Genomic DNA, 24,831 nt, shown 5'->3' with positions numbered 1-24,831 from the left:
AGGACGGTGAGTGCAATCTTGGCGTTTGAGCAATACCTTCAAACCTTCCACTAAATGTTGCATGTTTTCGCTGAAGCCCTGGAAGGTAAATGGCAACGACAGGACTGCCTTGCAGGGTCATGTTTATGGACCCGATGCGGCAGAAATAGTTCTGTATATTCAACTGGCTGCCGTATCTATTTGACATTACAGCACCCACCATATTGCTCGAGGAGCAAACCTCCGTGCCGTTCTGCTCTGATGGGCTGTAAAAGATGCAACGCAACAGCGGCATTAGCGACAGAAACAGGGTGAGACCTCAACTTAAAGCACTTTACATGGATGTGTTCCTCACATCTGCATCCATAATAGTGGTTCCGGCGTGAGTTGAATCAAACAAACCCGCTTAATTCCAGGAAAATCCCGAATCTCTCGTTGTAGCTGCCATTGATAGCCCACAGGCAGAAGTCGTTGTCACTTTGTGAAACGTGGGGGATCTCCAGGTGTCCTTCGGAGGCACTGATGAATTCGTAGCATGGAAGGGGAGCTAAAAAACACAAGAGGCTGGCATCATGCGCTACGATTTTATTACGGAAATTAGACGAAATTTGAAAAAGGAATTAACATTCATGGCATGCATTACATACACAGTGTAAAACTGATAGTATCTGAAACTACATTATCCATCCGTATTGGTATTTGCAGGCTCAATTATTTAGCGATACTGCATTGGCAGTGGTGCACAAGCACAAATTACAAAACATAAATCACATTCGTCAATAACACTATGGCCTTAAAAGTAAAATATATAATAGGTGACGTTTTTAGGGAAATGGCCTTTCTTCAAAGCACACAAATAGAGAGGCAGAGAGATGGAATGGATATAAGTTGGAGACTGCACTCTGAACCATTTTAGCATCAAAGGGGCTGGCAAATCAGAATCTTTACTTAGACTGGAGGATGAATCCGATAAGCTATGAAGCTCTTTTTCACAGATGTCCAGTATAGGCACACGGTCAGCATATGATCAGAGGGACGTTTGAAAGTCTTTTTGATCCGAACATTTCTTTACAGCCTCTCTAATTATATTTAAATGACAAGTGCCCCTGAAATGCATTGCGAAATGGATTACGCGGACAGTGGTACGTTTAACCTCATGGCAAAAATCGGTACCCATCATGGAATGTAGCATCAACATTTTATATTTTTTTCCCTTTTAATGCAAATGAGTATTGCTTGTAATACTTTTCTGGTTATTGAAGGATTTGTTAATAAATAGGTACTAATAGGTAAGTATTGAAATGCGAATTTAAAAAATCATTCATTAAACATACGTGTTATTCTTATCAGGCCCCATGGTGTAAAGGGAAGTCTCCAACCCTTATATCCACTCTCTCTGGCCTCACTATTTATATGCTCTGAAGGCCAATTTCCTGAAAAATCATCAAGTACATTTCCTTTTAACACCGTAATATCGATGAATGTGATAATAGGTTTTCCCCTTTTCTCTGGCAATAAAACAAGTGTTAAGATGTTAAAACACCAAACTGAAACCTTTTACAAGGAATTATGTCTGCATTAACCACAATACTTGTGGTCAGAATACAAACAAAAATATACTCTGATAATATATGCATTGTCCTTGAAACTGATTGGTCCGTAATCGAGTGGGCCCGTGTGAAGGCTGCCATCTTCCACTTGGTTAAACAGTACGATTGCCAATTTAGTTTACTTGATTACCACAATCATAATGTTTATGTATTTGCTATCCTTTCTGTATGTCTCGCAGCCTCAAAAAGGGCATCTCGCATCTTCAGGGGTTGCGTGCATCCCATGTTAAGAACGAATGATGCATGCATCTGAGCGTGTTTCTCTGAATGAGCACGTTGTGTTTAAATGAATTATGGAGGTGTGTGTATGGATGGCTGTCTATGTCAGCGTGTTTGTGGGGATCGTACGTTGGATGGATAATTGGTAAACCGGTAATTATTTTCAGAATCGTTTACCGGTCTCGGCAAGTTAGCCAATATGAATACAAAGAAAGATGCAAGAAAATGTGACAATCCTGCATTGAGCTAAATGCAAATTGTTGAACAAACCTTGAGGGCAATCTCCATCAGACAGGGTTACATTGTCAATGCCTGCTAGGAAGATTGTTTGCATGTGTGTGTCGGCCACGAACTCAAGCTGCAATGAGAATGCACAAACACACGTTTGCCATGAGCGTACACAGCAATTTGACAATTGCACACAGCAAACCCTCTCTATTCACGAAGGTTACCTCCTCGAACGCATTCGCGTATGTGGAATTCACGAACGCAGAAAGCTTGTTCCAGTGGGAAAAATTGGGTTACGTTCCTGGTACGAGTGACGATATGGGGGGGGGGGGGGGAATGGTAAATGTTTAATAACAACGACTGCAACAAACAATACATTATTAAGAACGTGGTGGTGATGGTGAGGAATTCAGGAGGATGACCCACCGGAGATGCAGGTGTTCGATAACAATGCCGCACAGCTGTTATAATTTTAGCACTCTGGGGAACACGAGCCACAACATTTTCCCCGATTGCATTCGCGTTCTTTTTAATGGACCTCATTGTCGACTCGTTTATACATTTTGGTATAATATCGGCTGTCAGTACGTGTAAAGTAAAAATGCACAATAGCGAGTTCAGAGCGGGATTACTACGAGACTGAGGACTAAGGGGGCAGCCGAGGTAGCATGCCTTATCATCGCGGGCAGTTTCAAATGTAAAATTCTGCGTGCACCGGTGTCGTGCACTCGCGGATACTGGAGTCCGACGGGTGTCGCGAGTAGGGAATTAGTACACATTTAGTCACTCGGAGAAATGTGTGAAACTCTTGAATTCCAGAAGTCACGCGTACAGGGGAGGGTTTGCTGCGTTCTTAGTAACGGAAGGGCACCCCCTTGTACCCTCAGACTCGCGCGGCTCTCTAACCCTCACCTGGTAGTTGGTGTAGTTGATGTTGACAAGTGCCCTGCCCCAGCGTGAATTCATGCCCGGGAGGGGGGAGGCCTCCCACAGGAGAGAGCGCTGCGCGGAGTCCGTGTCCGTCGCGTACAAGGCCAGCGAGGAGTTGCTATTTGCAACGATGCTGAACCAGAAGCTCAGGCACCTGGGGCCGTTCTGATGTGTCACGAGAGGGCCCAGCAGAGTCGACATGGAGTTGTACATATATTGGTTGATGCCCAGGAAAGCACGACCTGGAAAAAGAGTGAAATAAATAAAAATAAATTTACATTGTATAATTCAGCACAGTAGGCATGGTTTGAAATATACACAATTATATAAACACACAGAGAAATACCTTGATAACAGGGATTAGATTTGAAAACTACTATGACCGTACTTTTTGAACAGGTCATCTAACATCACAGAGGGCAGGTTTATGCACGGTTCTAGCGGTGACACTTTGGGAAGCGAGACGGACAGAGGCTGTGTGCAGAATTTGTTGCCAGCCAGCAGGGCCTCATCCACCGCTCTTTTTGAGCAAGAGTCGGGCCTCCGCCACTTTACGAAAACGATCGTTGCCCGGATGACAACAAAAAAAGACTCAGAAGCGAAGTGAGAAATATCAACACATTCGACTATAATACCGTGGCCTCGTTGGAGAAATGCGTACATAACAGGCAACGTTTTGGGCAATGCCAGGAATTGTTTCCCACGTGCTTCTTAAAAGCCACTTAAAGTATCATGTGCCTTGAAGAAAGGCCAATGCCCTCGTAGAAGCTGATTTTTTCACCATCGACAGAAAACTGGCATACAGCAACGATTTGACCTCCCTGCTGCCTACGCCATGGTTTGGCGCCATGGCCTGCTGCTGGAGTTGGTCAAAATCATCAGATGCTCACCAACTATCCTCTCAGAGTATACACCTCGCTGGAAAACACAGCTGCAAGAGAATGATCAACAATGGCCTCCCTCGAGCCTTGGCACTAGCATATTCATTTAACACAAGTGACCTACCATGTATGTCATCTCACAAGTTAATAAATGATGATGATGACATCACCCTTGCTGGCCCAGGGCACGAACCTCAAGAACATTGCCAATACTCTTTAACGGCTGATCTAATAGTTATTAGAGGCATGGTTCCATCGCTGGAGAGACACTCCGACCAAATCCTTCCAAAACCACGACAGGTGCGTTCCACCTGAAAAATTGTGCAGCAGATGCCACCATCGATGTTTCCTTCTCTGTGGCAGCCCAGTGCCATACACAAGAGTAGAATAGTAATGTGCAGGAGTTAAATCCCATAATATGTATTACTGTGCAAAAGCTTGAGTTGTATCAAGTGTATAGATTAAAAAATATATACATTTTTTCGTATACAGTTGCATTCATTTGTATATGTAAATATTGTAGATTATAGTATTATACGTACTTAAGCATTATAAATATGAATGTTGGGATTTGTTCTGGTTAATCAGTGTTTAATGGAGGATAAGAAAGGTCAGGTGATAAACACTTAAGTACTCTCACACAGCATAGGATTTACAGCAATTATATTGAAGCATTCCTACAGCGTTATAGCACGATGTATATGAACCGTGTGTGGTGTACATTTATTGAGATACCCACTGTGTGGAAATAGGCTCAGTATTGGCAATATGTAAACATTGTTGTATTGAATTGTCGTCCACTGAACGGCATTTTCGTATTTGTTTTGCCATCCGCAGAATCCTTGCTCAAAGTCACAGCCGAGCGATGTTGATGGTTCTAAGAAGAACAAGATAAATATTGTATTAAGACGGTGGGCTACGTACGACGTAAAAGAAGTTCAACATACATACAACAGGAACATTCGTATCATTTGGTCAGTTTTGCGTCAAATGTAGTTCTTTAATTGTAAATTAAGACCATCTTCGTTTTCATTATTGGCATTTCTGGTACCTGTACGAACAATTTACCATGAGGCCACACTGGCAGTGCTAGTTAGACCAGGCGCTGTGCCATTTAACAAAGCGGCTGATCCCGCACTATCAACAATAACGTACGACTCGTTTAGCCGTGGTGTCGTGTGAGCTGCATGGAACATGTTGAACCCCTCCTCCCCTTCTCTTTCGATTTTCATTTTTCCAGGTAAGGCTCACTGAGCAATATAGCTCTTATTCAAAAGCAACCTGGCCACAAATGATAGCTCATCCGAGTGGCTCACTTTATCAAAATGTTTCGCAGACAAATACTCTAAACGCATGATGTTGATTCTAAATGTCGAGGGAAAACCGGAGGACATGGAGAAAATCCACTCGACCATGGGGAGAGAGACATGCAAACTCCAAATATATAGCAGGCCTCAGAGTCGGGATTGAACCCACGACCTCCTTCATACCAGGCGCGGGAGATAACATCTCACCACCGCGGGGCCCCAAATTCAAAATTCTTAGTCACATTTTTTTACAGTATTAAAAACCCAGTTCACCTCTTTGGAAAACACCCATTAACATAAGAAAATAAAGGGGGCTGGACAAGTGAAACAAATTAGTTGAATGAAGCATTGTGCATCGCACAAATATATATAAAATGAATGTGTAGCCATTCGTCATCCAGTGATGCCTGCTGAGGGCTCTCACCCTGAGCCACCCCACCACCTCTCGTAGGTTTTGGTTTCTGCTCCGGCGTCAGTGTGTATTTGCCATTGCACTACTCATATAGTTCGCGACGCAAATCCATCAGTACATAAATAAAACAACAAAAAGCAAACCTGAAGCCTTGTAAGTCACATCAAATGGTCCATATGTGATTAATACGACTTTATTTCCAGAGGAGAGGACATTTATGTTTTCACAGTCATTATTATTGACAATGGCCAAAGTTGGCCCTTTGATGGACTGGCCTTCATGGATTTCAACATTCCTGAAATACAAAATAAAGATCAGTTTGTTCGCATCACCATACGGTACATCTTCAAAAAGCCATACTCGAGTAAGTCAGAATTCGGGGTAAGGCGAAATGCTTTCTTAGCTGGACACTGTCTGTGCATTAATTAGGCTGCGTTTGGTAGATGATATACTTAGATGCACTAGATATTATAGTTGTATGCACATACAATAATTATCGATTGTATGGAATTCAGTTAAGTTATTCCTGTGGTGCTTCGTCTGTGCTCTCTATTGTGTTTCGCATGTATCTCATTGCACAAAATAAATGCCTTCATTCACCTCAGACGTGGGTTTCTTGGGGCATGAGGACGTCGATATTATTAATCTTCAAAATGTTTGCAAGATACTCGCATTCATAATACAGGTTTTTGGGTAGATCGCGTTTATTGATAAATGTGTCGTAACCCTCCACCACCCGACACGGCCAATCAGCATCATCGGGCAATTCGCCAGAATGGTAAAGCCCTCGCTTGCTCCTGGTTTTATATAGAGCAGCAGGGTGACGTCATCACTTAACTCATATCAGGTGCAGTGATTAGAGGCGGAGGGGGGGTATTGTAATTATATAATCGATTAGTAATCAGTCATTGGTTATGATTAGTAATGAGTTGTAGATTAGTAATTCTTTAAATCAAAATGTAATGTGTATTATTTAATAATACGCTTCCAGGCCGCACTAAGCCTGTAGCTGTCAGAGCGATTAAAGTTATTCTTGTTCCTCTCAATTTCAATGGATTCTCTAATTAGTCTTTGCCAGTAATTAGTTTTACACACCACTGCAACATTGTCAAAATCAATTGAATGTCCTTGTTGACAAGCATGTTCTGCCACTGCCGACAGTTGTGTTTGAGATAATTTAATATTTCTCTGATGTTCTTTTAGTCTTACGCTGATGTTACGTCCCGTCTGTCCAATGTAGCAGCTGCCACATAAACAATTAATCCGATATACACCTTCTGTTGATAATTTAGGTAATGCGTCTTTAGTGCAAGAAGTGTATTATTAAATAATACACATTACATTTTGATTTAAAGAATTACTAATCTACAACTCATTACTAATCATAACCAATGACTGATTACTAATCGATTATATAATTACAATGCCCCCCCCCCTCCGCCTCTAATCACTGCACCTGATATGAGTAAAGTGATGACGTCACCCTGCTGCTCTATTTAAAACCGGGAGCAAGCGAGGGCTTTACCATTCTGGCGAATTTCCCGATGATGCTGGATGTAATTACCAGTGAAACGTCGTACTCAAATTGTAAATGTTGTGGATTCACTCTTCAACACACCGGTGGGCTGAAGTAGTGAATTATTTGTCTTTTGTCAACGTGACACTTTTTTTGCTGATTGGCCGTGTCGGGTGGTGGAGGGTTACGACACATTTATAAATAAACGCGATCTAACCCAAAAACCTTTATTATGAATAATATTGGTCGCGAAAGCCTCCCACGTGTTAAAGATACTCGCACTTTTCCCGGCAAAGTCCCCCAGCGCTGAGTTAGAGCAGTGGTTCTTAACCTTTACTGCAGCCTCCATCGTAATTTTTTTTATAATGTTAATAAATACATAATGTTTGATGAACCAAAGTAGTTGTACTTTGATGCCTGTGCTTAATTTGTATTTTGATTATTTACCTTGTAAAAAAAATCCGCCCATGTCTCACAACCCCAGAAAGAGCATCTCGCACCCGCAGGGGGTGTATGCATCCCAGGTTCAGAAGCACTGAGTTAGAGGACCTATCTGGCGTGTTGCTTCCCCTGGAGAGGACCGTTGTGGTGGCTTTAGTTGTTGTTCTGGAGACTGGGAGATCATTGATCCCAATGTTCAATCGCCAGGTTGATGGCATTAGTCGCGATCACTCACGTAATAGAATGGGCCTGTGTGAAAGCTGCCATCTTTCATTTGGTTAAACACCAAGACTGCCAATTTTGTTTTGTTGATTACCACAATCAGAATGTTGATGTATTTGCTGTCCTTGCTGTATGTTGCTATCTTGATGCACTCATCAGTGGTACTGGTTACTGTCTATGAGTATATTAACAAATCAGCTACTGAAGCGCATTTACCGGCAGAAGGTTCCATTCAAGAACACAGCTTTGTCCGGACTTGTTTCAATGAGCCAGTAGCAATTGTAGCTACTGAAGGAATCATTCCCAGAAATGAAACCTTCAGTCCCATTAAATACACCTCCACAAGTCCCTAGGGAAAACAAAAACAAAGTGGTCAACCTTACCAATTATGCACTTATTGGAACTTACAAAAGCGTTATTTTAAAAGTGCAATTTAAATTCACAACACAGTACTTTTATAACCATGTTCACAAAGTATTTTAAAAAAATATTGATGATACTATTTATTCATTTTTTATTTATTTTACCAAGCAAGGCCCACTGAGTGATACAGCTGTTTTTTAGAAGCGACCTGGCCACAATAACTCAACGAAGTGGGCTTATCATCACATGGACATTTAAAGCAGGCAAACACTGCTAAATGCATGTTTATAAATGTGGAGGGAAAAACCAGGGAACCTGGGGAAAAATCTACGACCACGGGGAGAGAGACCTGCAAACTCCAAACATACAGGGATTGGGATCAGAATCGAACCCATGAACTCCTGCATACCATGTGAGGCAGATAACATCTCTCCACTGCGGTGCCCTTCGTGCTATCTCATACTATATCATGCTATTAAAACGTCAGAATCAATTGGAATCGATCCAAATCCACCCAAGCAGAGGGCTGTTTAATGTTAGAGGCTGATCCGCGCCACTGGCAGACCCGGATTAACAAAAGCAGGTGGTGTGGGGTAGCTAGCTAGCGATTAGAGGGGTAGTCCCAAGGGAGGGGATAGGCAGGGAGAAAGTATTGGGTGCCATTCTTGCAGTGCATCAGGGTGCGGCACTGTAGGTCAACTATTTAGACCAGGCAGAATAGATTATTGTCGTGTGACAAACCACAATTGTCTGCAGTAAGGAGGTGTGCACATCTGGTGTTGGACAAGCGAGGGATAGTCGGTTGAGTTTGGCGCCTGTTGAGCTTGCCACCTTCTGAATGTTGAGTCAAAAAATGCTCTGCCCCACAGTGCCACCTCGCCATATTCCTCACTTGCAATAATGTTGCCTCAATATCACCGACGACAACCGACTGCAAAGAAAAGTGAATTACCTTGGAACCAGTTTTGTGAAACGCTGAAAGCAAAAGCTCCAGAAGAATTCCTTTCACCGGATTTCAAGACCACCATCATGCTGCCATGAGACTGCGGGCTCTGGCTGAGAGGGCTGTTGCTGCACAGTGAGTCCAGGATCACAGAGTGTACATTTTCTCCGTTGTAAATGGTCAGGGAATCTCCCACGCACCTGCTGGGACTCTGCCCTTGTGATGAATTGTCAGCATCCATCCTGCACAAAAAGACAAATACAAAGACCACCCGTGTAGCCTTAACAGACTGTTGGGGCAAGTTCTGTTAGCGAGTTGGGCCTATGAAGGTTGGCACGGCACACGAGGGGGTGGGTGGCCAGCACCATTAAGTCAAGGTATAGGCCAGATAATCTCCATTTTTGGGTTGATAATTACGAGTTCAACTTTTTGAGCAGTCAACAGCATGAGTGGTATGGAGAGACTGACATCAGCAACAGGTATGTTGAATATTAAGTTCTGAATAGTTTATGGAGTAATATACCTCTAACTGGAATATGTACAAGCTACATTTTCAACAAGTGGTCCTCAGCTGAGACTGGAGGCACACACTTGACTTGGAGGCAACACGTTTAATACACAGTCCAACAGGGCTAACTACACAACGTACACACGTTAACTAGACCCCAACAGGGTAACTACATAACCGGGTCAGTCAGCAACGTCCTGACTGACCCACGATGCCGAGCGATGACCGAAGACCGGAGAGAAGTGGCGCCGAGGATTGATTCCAGAGAACAGCCAAGAACGCTCTCGGGACTGCCCCTTTATGCTCCTGAGCGTGGCCTTGCTCCGCCCTCGGCCACGCACCCTTCGGGATCTTTCCCGAAGGATCCAGACCGAGCATCACGTGCCCCTCAAGCCCTTTCGCTACCCTGTCTGGGTCACGTGCCCTCTCGGGTTCACCCAGACTACCCCATCCTCACTTGCCCTCTCTCAGGTCGTCACCAGGACTATGCCCCCTAGGGCCTGCTCGCATGCCGTACTTACTCTGGCCCCCGAGAGAGGTTCCTAGATGCACAGTAGCACTCTTGTGACAGTGGCTGGCGCTAACACCATAGTGACACCATTAACGTCACTACATATGTAAGTTGAACTTCTATCGCAGCGTACGTTTGACACACGGACTCATCGGCATTACCCACCTGAAATCCATGAATGACAGTGAGATGCCACGGCTTGGTGCCTTGAAGATCCAGACGCACTCCAGGTTGCTGGGGTAGCCGTTGGGGTAGTTTGGAGACAGTATTAACAGGTTGATGTCTGTATCGAAAACGCCTCCACAGTAGATATCAGCTGAAACACAACACAATCATTGCATGTGATTAAATTAAGGTTTAAGGTTCCTTTAATCGTTGGGTGTGATGGCATAAGTCATTTCCATTTCTTCAAATGACATTGTAGAGCATATGCTTCTTCGGAAACCAACGTATTCGTTTTTTACACACACACACTTGAAGTTTTTCTCTACCCTGCTCATCATTTTCAGTCCTCTGCAGTTTGAAAGACTCCTGATTTGGAGTGTGTTGGCCAAATAGATGAGGCAAAGAAGAAAGCCAACGTAGGACCACCAGGACAGACAGCTACATTTGCTCATGCGCATGTTGTTTCCCTATCACTGAAATTATGCACCCAATGTGACAGTGGCATAGGCACCTGGTGTAGCATAGAAATCTCCGTGTAGGTACAGCCAACCGTTGTTGTTCTTTGTGACGACAACCCGCACCGATTCAGTGGAGGACACGTAGTTGTACAAATACACATTTCCTGGTAGGTCTGTGACCTGATTCAGTGGGCCGTCATAAATCTGAATGCTGTTGTTGTAGTAGTTGTTATACCTGCAACACAACAAAAATTAGTTTTCACTACAGTGGGACCATGTGATAGAGGTTTCGCAAGCAGTCCTTGACTTACGAACACCCGACATACGAACACCCGCACTTACGAACGAGCTTCCTGAAGATATAAATTTTGTTATAACCATCCAACGTGCAGACGCGAGCTCCTACTTGCGAACTGAACCGCGGAACTATTTTGTTCACCGGAGCGATCCTTCGCGAGATGTAATGAGTCCCACCATCCTGCTGGCAGACAGCATTGATGCGTGTCTGTGCGTGTGTGCACGTGTGTGTGAAAGTGTGTGTGGGGGAGTGGTAGTGTAGCGGTTAGCGCGCAGCGCTATGAACCTGGCAACCCGGGTTCGATTCCTGCTCACGGCCAACACCGGTGACGATTATCTAAACCGGTCCTGGGCCTCCCCTAGGTCGACTCAGCCTCAAATGAGTACCTGGTGCGGTGTGTAAACATCGCCACTCTGGAGACAAAGGCGGTCGGGCGTGGTGCTGGCCACCCACCCCCTCATGTACCGTTCCGGCCTTCATAGGTGTTCGCTAACAGTACTTACCCCTACAGTCTGTTAAGGCTATACGGGGGATCTTTGTCTTTGGGGGAGCGGTAGTGTAGCGGTTAGCGCGCTGCGCTATGAACCCGGTGACACAGGTTCGACTCCTGCTTATGATCAACTGTGTCTGGTGTATCTAGTGAGGTGTTTAAACATCACCGCTGTGGAGACAAATGCGGCCGGGCGTGGTATTGGCCACCCACCCCCTCGTGTGCCATACCGGCCTTCATCAGCGCTGCTCGCTAACAGAACTTTCCCCAAGTCTATTAAGGCTACGCAGGTGATCTGCGTGTGTCTGCGCACGCGTGTGTTCCCGTGTGTGTGTGCATTTGTGGTGACTCATTGTACCCCTTTCGACAAGCATCAACGTAAATGAAAAACATTTTCATGTTACTTTATTTTATGTTTTATTTTCTATACAGTATATATCACAATATTACATGCACAATGCTTTTCTTTTTTTTACCGTAACACCGACCTATGGGGCATTTAAGCGTAGTACATTGTCTTCCGAGTTACGAACCGTTTGACTTACGAACGGGTCTCAGGAACGGCACTCGTTCATGGGTCGGGGACTGCCCTACTCCTTAACGCAACTTAATGCTGTGGCAAATGTATGTTTTACATTTCTACGTGACGAACCCTTAGCCAAATCCACCATCTTGACTTTCCTGGATAATGCCCCAGCATTGTTCCTCCGATGAAGGTCAGCTAAGTGAGGTATAAACCGTGGGTTCTGTCTTTTACTCGACGTTTTATGAATGGTGAATGAGCATTATTGGAATTTAGAAATAAGCTATTTAAAGACGACCTGAAAGATTCCATACCCTCAGCCTCTTAAGACATTTGCCAAATTATATTTTCATCATCTGCAATACATTTAAGCCGAATTTACCTTGTTACAATTATTTTATGAGGCAAGTTCAGAAATGCAGTCCATCGAATACACGCCAACGAACAATTATCAATGATGTTATTACCGAAAATACCCACAAACCATCATTTATTTTGAGAAGTTGTAAGTATTATATCTAGCAGTGAGGGCTTTTTCTCGAATTTGTATTTCACTGGGACAAGTAGGTTATGTTCTCAGGTTAATGGCAGAGAGGTCAAAATATTTAAGGTACATGGTAATGGATTTTGAATCCAGTTCAATTTCTAATATCAAATTTTGTAGCTTCAAACCTATGAGCCTTCTTACATTTAAGTTTATACATACGTATGGTGTTAGTAAAGTAGGAGGAAAAGTAAACAGGGTTAAATGGCAGACATGTATATTGGACTTGCTTCTATTTCACTCATAGGACAGGAATAATTTTCTGCCTATTACAATTATCTTAAATCTCTGCCACAAACCTAAAGTGATCTAAAGTACTTACGTGGCCTATATTTAAGTTTAAATGTAAGCAAAACAACTCATCAGTGGGAATTTTATTGTGCGTAACCTCCTACACAAACAGGAAAAAATAAACACTCAGCGGATAAAAACTTTGAACAACCCAGGAGCAAACAAACATCACCAGAAATGGAATGAATGTGAACAATTGCGACTTATGTGACCAGGCAGATGGGAGAGCTGTGCCATCTCTCCCTCTGTGCCACACTGCTCCTATTCGTTACTTGTCGAGTCTAATTCCAAATTCGGCATCTTATAAATGTGTGTGGTGTGTGTGAGGATCGCACCCAGGATGGTCCGATAACAAATGCTTTCATAACAATTAAAAACGTGAACAACAGTAGCGCACGGCTCACTCCAACTCAAACCATAGTTCTGCCTTCACCGACTAAAGAAATGCTGGCAAGAAAACGCCTGCACCTACTTTAGCACGTTGACAAATGTAAGTTGCCTTACACTTGCGACCAGTATTTGCCCGAACTGTCTACCCATACTAAAAAGGATATATTTACGATGTTATCAACCACAACAACAAAAAATACTTACATTTGGAAGTTGATGGTCACCACCATTCCTTGCGGCACCGAGATTTCCCAGCTGCACGTTTCCGCCATGTAGTAGGAGTACATGAACTGTCCGATCGACGCGTTCAGGGCTTGGCCGCAGACGCTCGGAGACGCCGTCATGTTGAACGGAGACTCCGTCGTGTTGAACGGAGGCCACATGCCGCTCGTCGTGTAATTCAATCCGGGGTAGGTCGTGGTAGCGAACGTCAGGTTGTGGCCAGGCATACCTACTTAAGACAGCGGTGGGGCAAGGGGGTTTGTGGAGAGTTAACTAGCTCGCAGATTATGAAATTAAACGCTCGCTGTGTGCATTGTGAGAGAATGTACGTTCGCGCGTTAGACAGCACCATGGAGGTGCGGCCTCCTGGAAGACTTTGACGCTTGTGGTTGCACTTGCTGTTCATTGATACACACTTCATTGTTGCTAACGGACTATCCTCACCGAGACATTCCGTTATTGCAAGTTTCGGCCCAAGTCGTTGCCTCCCAGCGCTCCCTCGGCTTCCCAACTTCACCTCCCAGCCCACACCCCGCCCCCACACTCACCATGCCCCCCCATCTCTCTATGCCCCGCGACTATATAATTCCTCGTCACAGCCATCTCTTAGACACACTTAAGTGTTTGTGCTTTCGCTACGTTGTCCCCACCTGAAGAAGGATGCTTGTGTTGCGCCCGAAACGTCGTGATTTAATTTAATTTTCATTTATTTAATTGACCTTTTTACCTACGTGACTTTACCGAAAAAAACAAAGAGTATGTTGGTAAAATAACCAGTAAGAAAATAAATGGTATTGACAGACTTTAAGCCAGATAGAAGCATGTGTCCCCGATGTGAAGCCTTGAAGAAACTGATGCAGGTGTATTCGAGATGACACAGGTATCCCTCGATTTACGAACGTTCGCTTTATTAAATTTCGCTTTCAGGCGATTTAAATATTATGGATGCTTTTCGATGAACGAAATCGAATTTTCTGTGTTCTTACGAAATTTCCCTCCGGCCAAGGGCACCGTGAGATCATCGAACGAGAAGCCACCCGGGAGGCTGCGGCATCATCCACCCACATCGCAGCAGGAGCTTTTGGTGAGTTCCCTCAAAAGGTTAATTATTTAAAAAAAATATTATTCAATCGTTTTCGTATTTATGTTCTTTATTTTTTTTTTTAAATCTTTGCATTGCGGAGTGATATATTTGTAGGTTAGGAGTAGAGTTACATTGACTGTCCAAAACACGTCTCCTAATGTTTAGAATAAAATTACAGGGACTCCTCTACTTATGAACATTCGACTGAGGAACTTTCAGAGATACAAACAAACCTGTTCAGACCGAGTCGTAAGTTCAACCGCCGCGCAATAGGTGTATGTTTTGACATGCGTAAGAAACACATCTATTTTTTTTATTAATGGGAAAAACCATTTCAATTTACGACATTTATTTTTACGTGTGTTTTCTGAACACATCCCTTTCATAAATCGAGGGATACCTGTACTTACGGTTTCGCTTCATTGCTACGAAACAAAACTTTTTAAAAAATATATATACTTAGCTCTTTCGGTAAAGTCACGTTGAAGGGAAATAATAAAATAATAAAATATATAAAACAATAAAAAAGTTGTATTTGACGAGGTAAGGCCCACTGAGCTGTATAGCGCTTTTTCAGAAGCGAACTGGCCAACACAAATGATAGGTCAACCAAGTGGCTTATCACGTGCACATATATAGCAGCCAAATACTCTAAACGCATGTCTCTAAATATGGAGGGAAAACCCGGAGGACCCGGAGAAAAATCCGCACGACCACGGCGAGAGAGACACGCAAACTCTAAATATACAGCAGGCGTCAGGGTCGGGATCGAACCCGCAACCTCCTGGATACCAGGTAAGGTAGCTAACATCTCCCCACTGCGCCGCCCAGCGGCGAGATCAGAAGCTGAGGTGCGCCTTCTCGTACCGTGTTGTGACATCTGGATGGAGAGGTAATGCAGTCGTAAGCGAACTGCGCCATTGTCTCAGCTACTCGCACGATGGCAGCTTCGTGCCGCAAACGAGGAACATCTCGCCATTGCAACTCATCGCGCTCGCGGCAAAAAATTTTCCCCTAACGTGAGTCTTGCCGCTGTGGAATTTAGTTTCAACAGACCGTGGGGGGCACCTCGAATGTTTATCAGTCGGGGTTTAGAAGACGTGGATCAGACGAGTTTCACTGTACTCTGTAAGAAATGTAGCCATGATTGAGGACTTTTTGGGATAGATCACGTAAAAATAAATGTGTCGTTAAACCCGCCACCACCCAACACAGCCAATTAGTAACATTTGTCACGTAAACAAAATATGCCAATTAGTTAGTAGTTTAGCACACTGGTGTGTTGGAGAGTAAACCCACAACATTTATAATCCGAGTATGAAGTCTTGCCGGTAATTACAGCAACTAGCCTCATCAGGCGACAGCCAGAATTGTGGGGAAGTCATCCTCCTGTTTCGGTCTTAAATAGAGGGGGGGAATGTGATGTCATCATTACAATGAATATCTCTATTCTTGGTTGGGTTATTCAAATTCAATCAACATACATAATTTATGTACATTATTCATTTGTAGTGACATAGAATCGGTCACTTAGCAGCATAGCACTTGTTGCTGGCAGGGAAGGGATCTGCAGTTATAGCAGCCCTGACTGACAGCAAGTCACGTGATAGACCAGAGAGAGGGATGTAGGGGAAAGGTTACAGAAGGGGCACGTGGGGGAAGCCTGGGAACCCGCTGGAAGGTTCTATAAAGGGGGCGTGGCTGGGGCGAAGCGAGGCCATGCTGGGAGGATAAAAGGGGGGGGGGGCACAAGCGGGAGTTCGGGGCTGTCGTTTGGAGTGGGATCCCGTCGTGCTGCTGGAGTCTTTGCCGCCATCTACGTCTTCACCATCTCGTCGTTGTCAGTCAGGCAGTCTGCCAGCTGTCCTGACTGGGAGCTGTAGTTACTAAGTGTGAACTATTAAGGCTGTTAATAAACAGAGTGCCTCTGAGTCAATCACTACACATGCAACATTATGCATGTACATTCTGCCGTTTTTAAAATGTAATTCACATTGTTAATATTGCTTCAGTTTACCAGATGATCCAGGTCGTGATGGTGGTGTTATGGTTGTGCTGATTGTAGCTGATGTCTTGTATACTAGGGAAAACAAACAAAACAATGAACACAAAACGCACATCACTGCCGCGCGTACAAAAACTAACCACAATTATCGTGGGAGGAGAGGGCACGGGGGGGGGGGCAATGCCCCCCCAAACTGGACATTTTTATTCATTTGTTTTCAGTAGTTTATAATAAAGATTACATATTAATTAATTTATTATATGCACCTGCTATTCCAAATGTGAGGGACAAAGCGAACCCCCCCACCGCAAAATACAGAAGTCAAACTCCGCCTGACAATAATAATAGTATTATTATCATTATCACGCTTGTTTTCCCACGAAAGGCTGAGTCTCGTGACCCTATTTCAGGAGGTTCTTACCGAGTTTTTGCACAAGGGGGGAGCGATGTTTGCCACCCATAATTCCCAATTGAATAAATTTGTGGGTATTTTTTTTTCCCATGCACCGTTGAAACTTACATTTATTCATTTTTTATCCACGTTCATATGAATGCTTTTATATTTTCATATAACATTTATTTATTAAAATGGTGTGTTTAAACATTCTAAACTGTGTTTTTATGGTGAAAAAGGTCAACTTGAGATTGTCTTGGAACAAATTAAGCACCTTTAACGTGCATTTCCTAGATTCGATTAAATGATAATTTCAGTTAAACGATGGTTTTCGTGGAACCAGTAATATAGCTAACCGAGGGAATCCCAGGTATTCGGTTGTAAGAGTTGGGGTGATTGCCATTCATGGTGGGGTTATCATCTGTTAGCTTACCTTGACATAGAAGAGCCACCACGAGGAGGCTTCCAAGGAACCCCATCTTGATCGGTGTCTCAAATTGATTCTTTTTTTATTCTGTATTTTACTGAAAAAGATGAGCACGTGTTAAGAAATTAGGAAACGTTTTAATAATAATAAAAACGTAACTTAAAACTTGTTTTCTTCTCCAAAATCCAGTCTGTAGGTCGTGAGCCTTCTCTGAATTTGTAAACAAATAAGATAAAATGCCATTGCAAACAGTGGGAGGATATGTTTTATTTGACACAACGTTAGAGCTAAACAACAATGGTTTTCATGGAAAAGAAATCACGCAAAATTCGATTGTCTCCCTAATAAAGTAAGCAATGAGATGCTCAGACCTGTTGGGCAGTCCACAGTAGTTGTAATTCTACATTACCATAACAGGGACCAGCATGAAATAACATTTTCATGAATATCGGTACAATTGTACAACTGTGCATTTTTTGGAGGAGGGACGACTGTTTTTTTTGTAATATTCCCACATTGTTATTCCGATAGTATTATCATCGGCGTCACGTCATGACGTGAAGAACCCATCAGTCCTCTGGCAGGGCAGCGCGACCCCTTGCATTGGAGAATAGTCCACAGAAGCAGATAATATAGCACTACCTCTTAGATCCATCTAAGTGACATCAGGTGAAAATCGTATCAGGTTGCAGTTTCCCACCTGCGTCTGCAATTTCAAAATTGACAGTGATACTTTCATTCTCAGAGCTGTTAAATTTATGCAGATTACATGCAGAGTCAATCCCATGGAAGGAAGGGTCTTCTTTATCGGGGAGGCAAGGATATGTTTCACTGCATTCGACACGATTTGTACCATTGTGCTGAGTCCAGCGATACGCGTGTAACATTTCTACCTTTTGTACACGAAGAATGGATTGAGAGCAAAACCTACAACACATACAAGTACAATCAAACTCCCTATACCACGATGGTGTGGAAGATGAACGTCGCATAATCTATTATCGGTGATGTTATTTATTCCACTTATCCGCAAAAAGAGATTGAGGATAATCATACATAGTCAGAAGAATTTGCCACGTGCCTCCACTCATCTGCGAAAAAAAAAACGATTTAGATAGAGTAATAAACCCCGGTTTATGTCGGGGGGATGCGCTCCAGAAAGGCGCGACGACGAATATCGAAACGATGTAAAATCCAAGGGATTAACGGAGTAGTAGTAGTGGGTGGTGGAGGTTCAAGCCTGGGAGGCGACGGATAACGAGAAAGGACGGACGGTGCCGTCAGCGACGTTAGTGTGTGGGTTGAGGCGATGCTAATCGGGTGGCGGTGTTAATCATAAAGTGACGACGTGTTTGTGAACCGACGTTAAAAGTGGGGAGACGTAAATTGGGGTATTACTGTAATAGGAAGCCATTCCACAATGCAGGAAGGGAAAAAAATGGGACATTCCTGGATAATGGTAATAAGAGGTTTGGTTTAATAGGAGTTTACATAGACACTCCAGCTCCCATGGAGATAACAAGAGTCTATGGCATGTGCAGAGTTTGCGGGCGGGGCACGGGGGGGGGGGTAACGCCCCTCCAAAAACTGGACACCTTTATTAATGTATTTTCACTAGCTTACGATTAAGATTAAACAAAAACTTTTAAATTAATGATATGCACCCGCGATTCCTAATGTGAGAGGCAAAGCGAACCCCCACAAAATGTAGAAGTCAAACTCCGCCTAAGGCCTTTGGTCATAGCGGGGTCATTGTGGAGAGGTTTTCAAGGTGGGGAAACCCTATTTGGGGTTTATCAACGTAGAATCGCAGAGGTGGCTGGCTCAGTAACCGATCCTGGCGCGAGCCACCAGAATGTCACGTCTGCTTTTGGAATGCACATTTTTGGAAGGTTTCCAAGCGGTGCGTAAAACCTGTATCTACACAGAATCTGCCTGTTATTGTACAACTTGTGTTTTTTACGCGACTGTGTTAAACAACTATAATAAGAATAATTTACATTGATAAAGCGCACTTAAAAAAACAACAACCTTTCTCAGGGTACTAAGCACATATATTTAGCTGTCATGTTTCCAGTATAATTGAACTGGGATAATAAGCATTGCTTAGTATCGCCACAGGTAATGTTAAACTGCCTTCGTCCAAGAAGTTCATTATAATGTCTGTAATGTTTTTGATGTATTAGTCTTATTATTGTGTTATTTTATTTTATCAATTTATTATTTTATTCTCATTCTACGTGACTTTACCGAAAGAACCAAAGAAGATGAGTCTTTTTGATTTAAAGCTTTCGTGACTGCAGTAATTCATATTCTTAGTTTTTTCGGTAAAGTCACGTTGAAGAGAAACAACAAAATAACAAAATATATATAAAACAATAAAAAATTCTCACGACGTTTCGACCATAACTCAAACGGTCATCATCAGGTGTGTCGGTTTGCATAATTTTTTTATAAATAAATAAATATGCCGTTTTAAAAATAAATTTATGCAAACCGACACACCTGATGATGACCGTTTGAGTTATGGTCGAAACGTCGTGAGAATTTTTTATTGTTTTATATATATTTTGTTATTTTGTTGTTTCTCTTCAACGTGACTTTACCGAAAAAACTAAGAATATAAGATGAGTCTTATTGTTGTTTACATTACCTCAGCCCCTTCATTTAGGCCTGTAAAGCACTTTGTATTCAATTCTTTGCACGAATTGTGCTATATAAGTAAAGTTTTTTTTTTCATTTGAAGATCAAAAAATTCGATGATATGACCTTGGCTACTGTGGGTGTATGTTTCAGTGAGGTGTTGCGTGATCAGTCCTCCGTTGTTTAAAACAAGTATCCTCTTCACACAAACCAGTATGTGGTGTCCACAAAAGTGAGTTTCAAATCTGGTTTGAAGCACCCGGTTCCGTGGAAAACAGAAAAACAGTTTCCACGAGGCAGGGCAGTGACAATAGCCGTGAACAAATGATGGAAATGATTATCATTCAAGTGGTGTTATATTACAGGCACACTATAAGGATCTGGTGAGAACTGAGTATGGGATGTATGGAAATTGCAGAAGAATTGCAGCAACGTTGGCACGTAGGTCTTAGCATCAGTAACATTTTCTAGCCTTTTGCCCGTCCAAGGATGGGTGTATTGTAGTAAATCTGAAACTTGCAAGTGAAAAGCAGACCGCGACATGATATTCACTGCATCCATTCGTGTGCAATTTGTAAGGCCGCGGTGACACAAACTTACTTCATTTAAAGGTTATAATCCCTTGTTCATCATGACGTCCTTTTAACTTCTATGTCTCAATAGCGTGACGGAGATCACATGACGTTAGGGTTCTGCCTTTGTAGTGAGGGTTGTAAGTTGACGCTGAGGAGGGGGGAGGAGGCGCCTCGCCCCCCCCCCCATGTGGAGTGACGTCACCCGCTAATTATTATTAATGGGGGGGGGGGGGGGTGGCCATTTGGAGGACGCCACCTGTTCATGATTATTAATGAAGGGGGCTGGTCGACGTGGAGTGACGTCACGCGCGGGACACAGACATTCTTGGCTCATTATAGTAGTAAATTCTCGTGTATGACAACAGAGCACAGGTATCCTTGGATTTGCGAGCGTTCGGTTTCCGAAATTTCGCATGAACGCAACGGACACATTTGTCGATGAACGAAATCGAATTTTCCGCGTTGTCACGAAATTTCACTGCAGCCACGCGCGCCGTGAGATCGTCGAACGAGCAGCCACCCCGGGAGGCTGCGGAATCATCCACCCGCTCAAGAGTCACCGTGTCCCTGCAGTGCAGCAGCAATGACGACGACTCCACGTCGCCTTTCCACGCATTCCAACATTTCAGATCTATTGGCGAGTTCCCTGAAAATATTAATTAATTCAATTTTAAATTAATGATTATCCAACCGTTTTAATGATTTTTTTAATTGAATTTTTGGCTTTGCGAAGTGATAGAGGTGTATAATTGTAGGTTATGAGTAGATTTAAAATGACTGTCCAACACACGTCCGTAATTTTGATTTAAAGCTTTCGTGACTGCAGGGATTCATATTCTTGGTTCTTTCGGTAAAGTCACGTAGAAGGGAAACAATAAAATAATTAAATTGTTTTATATTTTATTATTTATTGTTTCCCTTCTACGTGACTTTACCAAAAGAACCAAAAATACACGTCCGTAATGTTTATAATTAAATTACAGGGACTCCTCTACTTACAAACATTCGAATTAGGGACTTTCAGGGATACTCACAAACCTGTCCATATGTCCAGTTGCCTGTTCGGACCGAGAATCGTAAGTTCAACTGCTGCGCAATATATGGTGGTGGTGGCATCTACGTCTGCAGAACGTGATTGAACCAGTGGCATCTACATCTACAGGAGATATTGAACTTTTAAAGCCATTCACCTTGTTTAGTGTACATGTCGAATGTTTGAAATCGACAGGCGTAAAGTTGAACTTACGAACAAATCGACTTATGAACAGACCTCTGGAACCTAGCTCATTCCTAAGTGGAGGAGTCCCTATTCAGGGGAAAGCCATTTCGATTCACGAAATGTAGTTTCACGCGTGTTTTTGTTTAAAGAATGCATCCCTTTTCGTAAATCGAGGTATGCCTTTTATTTCCAGGAGCTAAATGCCAATGTTGAGTTCTGCTCGCCAAAACAGTGCATCAGCATAGAGAGACCCTGATGGTGCAGTGGATGGAAAATATCTGGAGATGATAAGAATGATGAGCAGTGGTTTTAGCAATGGGGAGGTCTTTGTCCAGAAAAAGACAGCAGCTGCTTCTGATGTGCAAATCAGGCAGTTGGTGATGGATCTCTTAAGCACGTGTAAGCATGCTAATACTGTGAGTTTCAAACTTTATGCATTCAGAAACAAATATCCTCTTTTACTAACCAATGCACGAGATTCAATGTACTATACCTGTATTACATTTAATTTAATCAGAACCCATCTGTTATGCATAGTCCCTTGTTCTTTCAATTAAGTACAGCTGGTGGGACATTTATGAATTGATATTATGATCACCTACTCTGATATCTCAAGAGAAAGGGCGTACAGGATTAACCCTTTGTGGCATTACACTTACACTCACGACATCAGTGCTTCGCAACCCGGTACTGTATTTTCGAAATTATATACGGTGGACATTTCCCTGGGATGCGTTCCCTTCCTTGGCTACGTATGTCTGTTGAACTTCTTTCTCACCGTACGTAGCCAACCGTGCTCATCGGAGGTGCGAAGAGAGTTTTAGACCCAACCTCCCCACCCTCTCAACTCCCTCGGTCGTAAATGCACAGTTGGGCAAATAGACACGGAGACACGTTCAGAGTCACACAGAGACATGGCAAGGACACCCCCCCCCCCCCCCCCAGAGCCTCACCAGACGTTTTGTGCACATGCTGTTAGCGAGCACCTATTAAGAGTATTTGGCTGCTTTCACATTTCCACGCGACGAGCCACTTCTCTGAGCCATCATTTGTGGCCACGTCTTTTCTGAAAAAAGAGCTGCATAGCTCAGTGGGCCTTACCTGGTAAAATAACAAAAAAGTTTTGTTTAAACTATGGCCGACACGGTACACAAGTGGGTGGCCAGCACCACGCCCAGCCGCCTTCATCTCCCCAGTCGCGATGTTTACACACCGCAACATTTATTCATTTGAGGCTGAGTCGATCTTGGGTAAAGCCCAGGACCGGTTCAGGTAATCGTCACTGATGGTGGCCGTGAGCGGGAATTGAACTGGGGTTGGCCTGCTTCGGAACGCAGCACGCTAACCACTGTGCCACCACTCCCCACGGAGACGCACACACAACCGTGGAGACATACAAATACACTCACGCAGTTGGGCAAATTTTCGTCATGGACTTTTGCTCCGCTTGGGTTTTCCTTATTTTCGGTGAGATCAGTGCGAGCATGGGTTTTGGAATTATCCACTCCCAGCTACAGCACATTGCTGCCCACCCACCCCAGTCTCACAGTGAGTTGTCGGTTCAGTGTGCCGAGATGATCGATTAAGCAAGAAAATGAGGGCCATGGATTGAAAAGGGTTGAAAAGAACTCCACAACGTAACTTGATTTTTTTAAAGGTGTATTTAATTTTCCTGCACACTTGTAATGTGTCAATTGCGGACACTTTTGAAAAAAACTGCTGGGAGTTTTCGGGCGAGTTTAATCAGCGTCTGACGCATATGTTGTGCTTATTTCGCACAAACCGTGCTAAAAACTCCAAAATTACACCAATTAAGGGATTTTAAGATTAAACAGAATACGCATTAAGATGTGATTTTAAAACACTTATGAGGTTTTATCTCTGTTAAGCTTCAGGGTAAACTTAGTTTGACTCGTTTGTATATTGAACTTCTTTCGCACCGTACGTAGCCAACCGTGCTGTATGTACGTGGATGTATGTCGAACGTCTTTTGCACCGCGCTAATCGGAGGTGCGGGGGAAGGATAACAAACTATGGGTCCATACTCTTGGGTTCTTTCGGTAAAGTCACGTAGGTAGAAAAATAATAGATCACGATGTTTCGAGTATGGATTCCTGCAGTCACGAAAGCTTCAAATCAAGATTAAACTATGGGTCTCTGTGTGAATCTATGCGTCTCTGTGTGTGAATCGGGCACGCGGGAAGCAACTGGTGTTGAAAGATAAGAAGTGCAAAGCTATGTTAGGCTTTTGAAATTAAGGAGACCTATGTTATTCCACATCACCTAGGCTGCCAGTGAACATGTTTCAGATGACTGTTGTATGCAAATAAGTGACATGACAGTATTAATATAGAACGCTATTTTGAATTCCGACAAGGTGGCATTCTGACCACAAGTATTGTGGTGAATGCAGACATGATTCCTTGCAAAAGGTTTCAGTTTGGTGTTTTAACATCTTAACACCTGTTTTGTTGCCAGAAAAAATGGGAAAACCTATTCTCAAGGTGGACACAGATATATGCATCCTTTGAAAAAACGCACAGCCCACTCGCGAACAGGATATTTAAACACCCTTTGTACCGCATCTTTGTCTGAACACATTCACTTGGGATGTGGTGAATTGGTTTTACGTCAAAAATGAGCTGCACGTGAGATGGATCCCCGTCCAGTTACGCTCAGAGTTGAGGTCGACTGTAAAAACAACACCATTACTCACACCTTCAAAGGCAAACAATTCCATTTTGGAAAATGTTAAATTATATGGCCTACTTCTTCAGGGGAAAACCCAGTGAGGGTAATTAAATTGTAACTTGCGATCTAAATGCCCGGTTTGGTACTATTAGTTCCATGGGCAGCAGCATTCCAAGAAGTTATCAGGAAAGACCAGCAAAGCCATGTGCTGCAGAAGGCACTGCTGAATTTAATACATATATTGATTATATCATGAAAAAGGCAGCGCTCTGCATCAGAAAAGGCAGGACAAAACTGGCATTGTTCCACAGACGAATAAAATAAAACCTTTGCCGCTATCGC

At 43.2% G+C, this 24,831-nt stretch overlaps 1 protein-coding gene across 4 annotated transcripts in view; it reads right to left on the bottom strand.

Annotated features, from left to right (window-relative positions):
- LOC116953342 (cubilin-like) overlaps positions 1–24,831 on the bottom strand; it is a 584,401-nt gene that overhangs the window by 557,649 nt on the left and 1,921 nt on the right. For 2 of the 4 annotated variants that reach the window (XM_076074908.1, XM_076074905.1), the window contains exons 2-14: positions 17,368–17,458; positions 16,553–16,615; positions 13,434–13,683; positions 10,747–10,928; positions 10,236–10,386; positions 9,061–9,293; positions 7,962–8,094; positions 5,710–5,861; positions 4,587–4,724; positions 2,949–3,208; positions 2,079–2,166; positions 382–526; positions 37–245 (exon numbers count right to left, since the gene is read on the bottom strand). In XM_076074908.1, coding sequence (XP_075931023.1) covers positions 37–245; positions 382–526; positions 2,079–2,166; positions 2,949–3,208; positions 4,587–4,724; positions 5,710–5,861; positions 7,962–8,094; positions 9,061–9,293; positions 10,236–10,386; positions 10,747–10,928; positions 13,434–13,683; positions 16,553–16,615; positions 17,368–17,413 — 2,050 coding nt within the window. In that variant the 5' untranslated portion in view covers positions 17,414–17,458. Of the gene's footprint in view, positions 1–36; positions 246–381; positions 527–2,078; positions 2,167–2,948; positions 3,209–4,586; positions 4,725–5,709; positions 5,862–7,961; positions 8,095–9,060; positions 9,294–10,235; positions 10,387–10,746; positions 10,929–13,433; positions 13,684–16,552; positions 16,616–17,367; positions 17,459–22,751; positions 22,891–24,831 lie in introns of those variants that run through there. The other 2 variants (XM_076074906.1, XM_076074907.1) reach the window with 2 other exon arrangements.

Source organism: Petromyzon marinus, chromosome 51 (assembly GCF_048934315.1).
Source record: "Petromyzon marinus isolate PM22_M1 ecotype Great Lakes invasive population chromosome 51, UKy_Petmar_22M1.pri1.0, whole genome shotgun sequence".
Taxonomy (NCBI): domain Eukaryota; kingdom Metazoa; phylum Chordata; class Hyperoartia; order Petromyzontiformes; family Petromyzontidae; genus Petromyzon; species Petromyzon marinus.
Note: the sequence above shows the minus strand (reverse complement) of the source record. Positions and strands in the feature narration are given on the sequence as shown.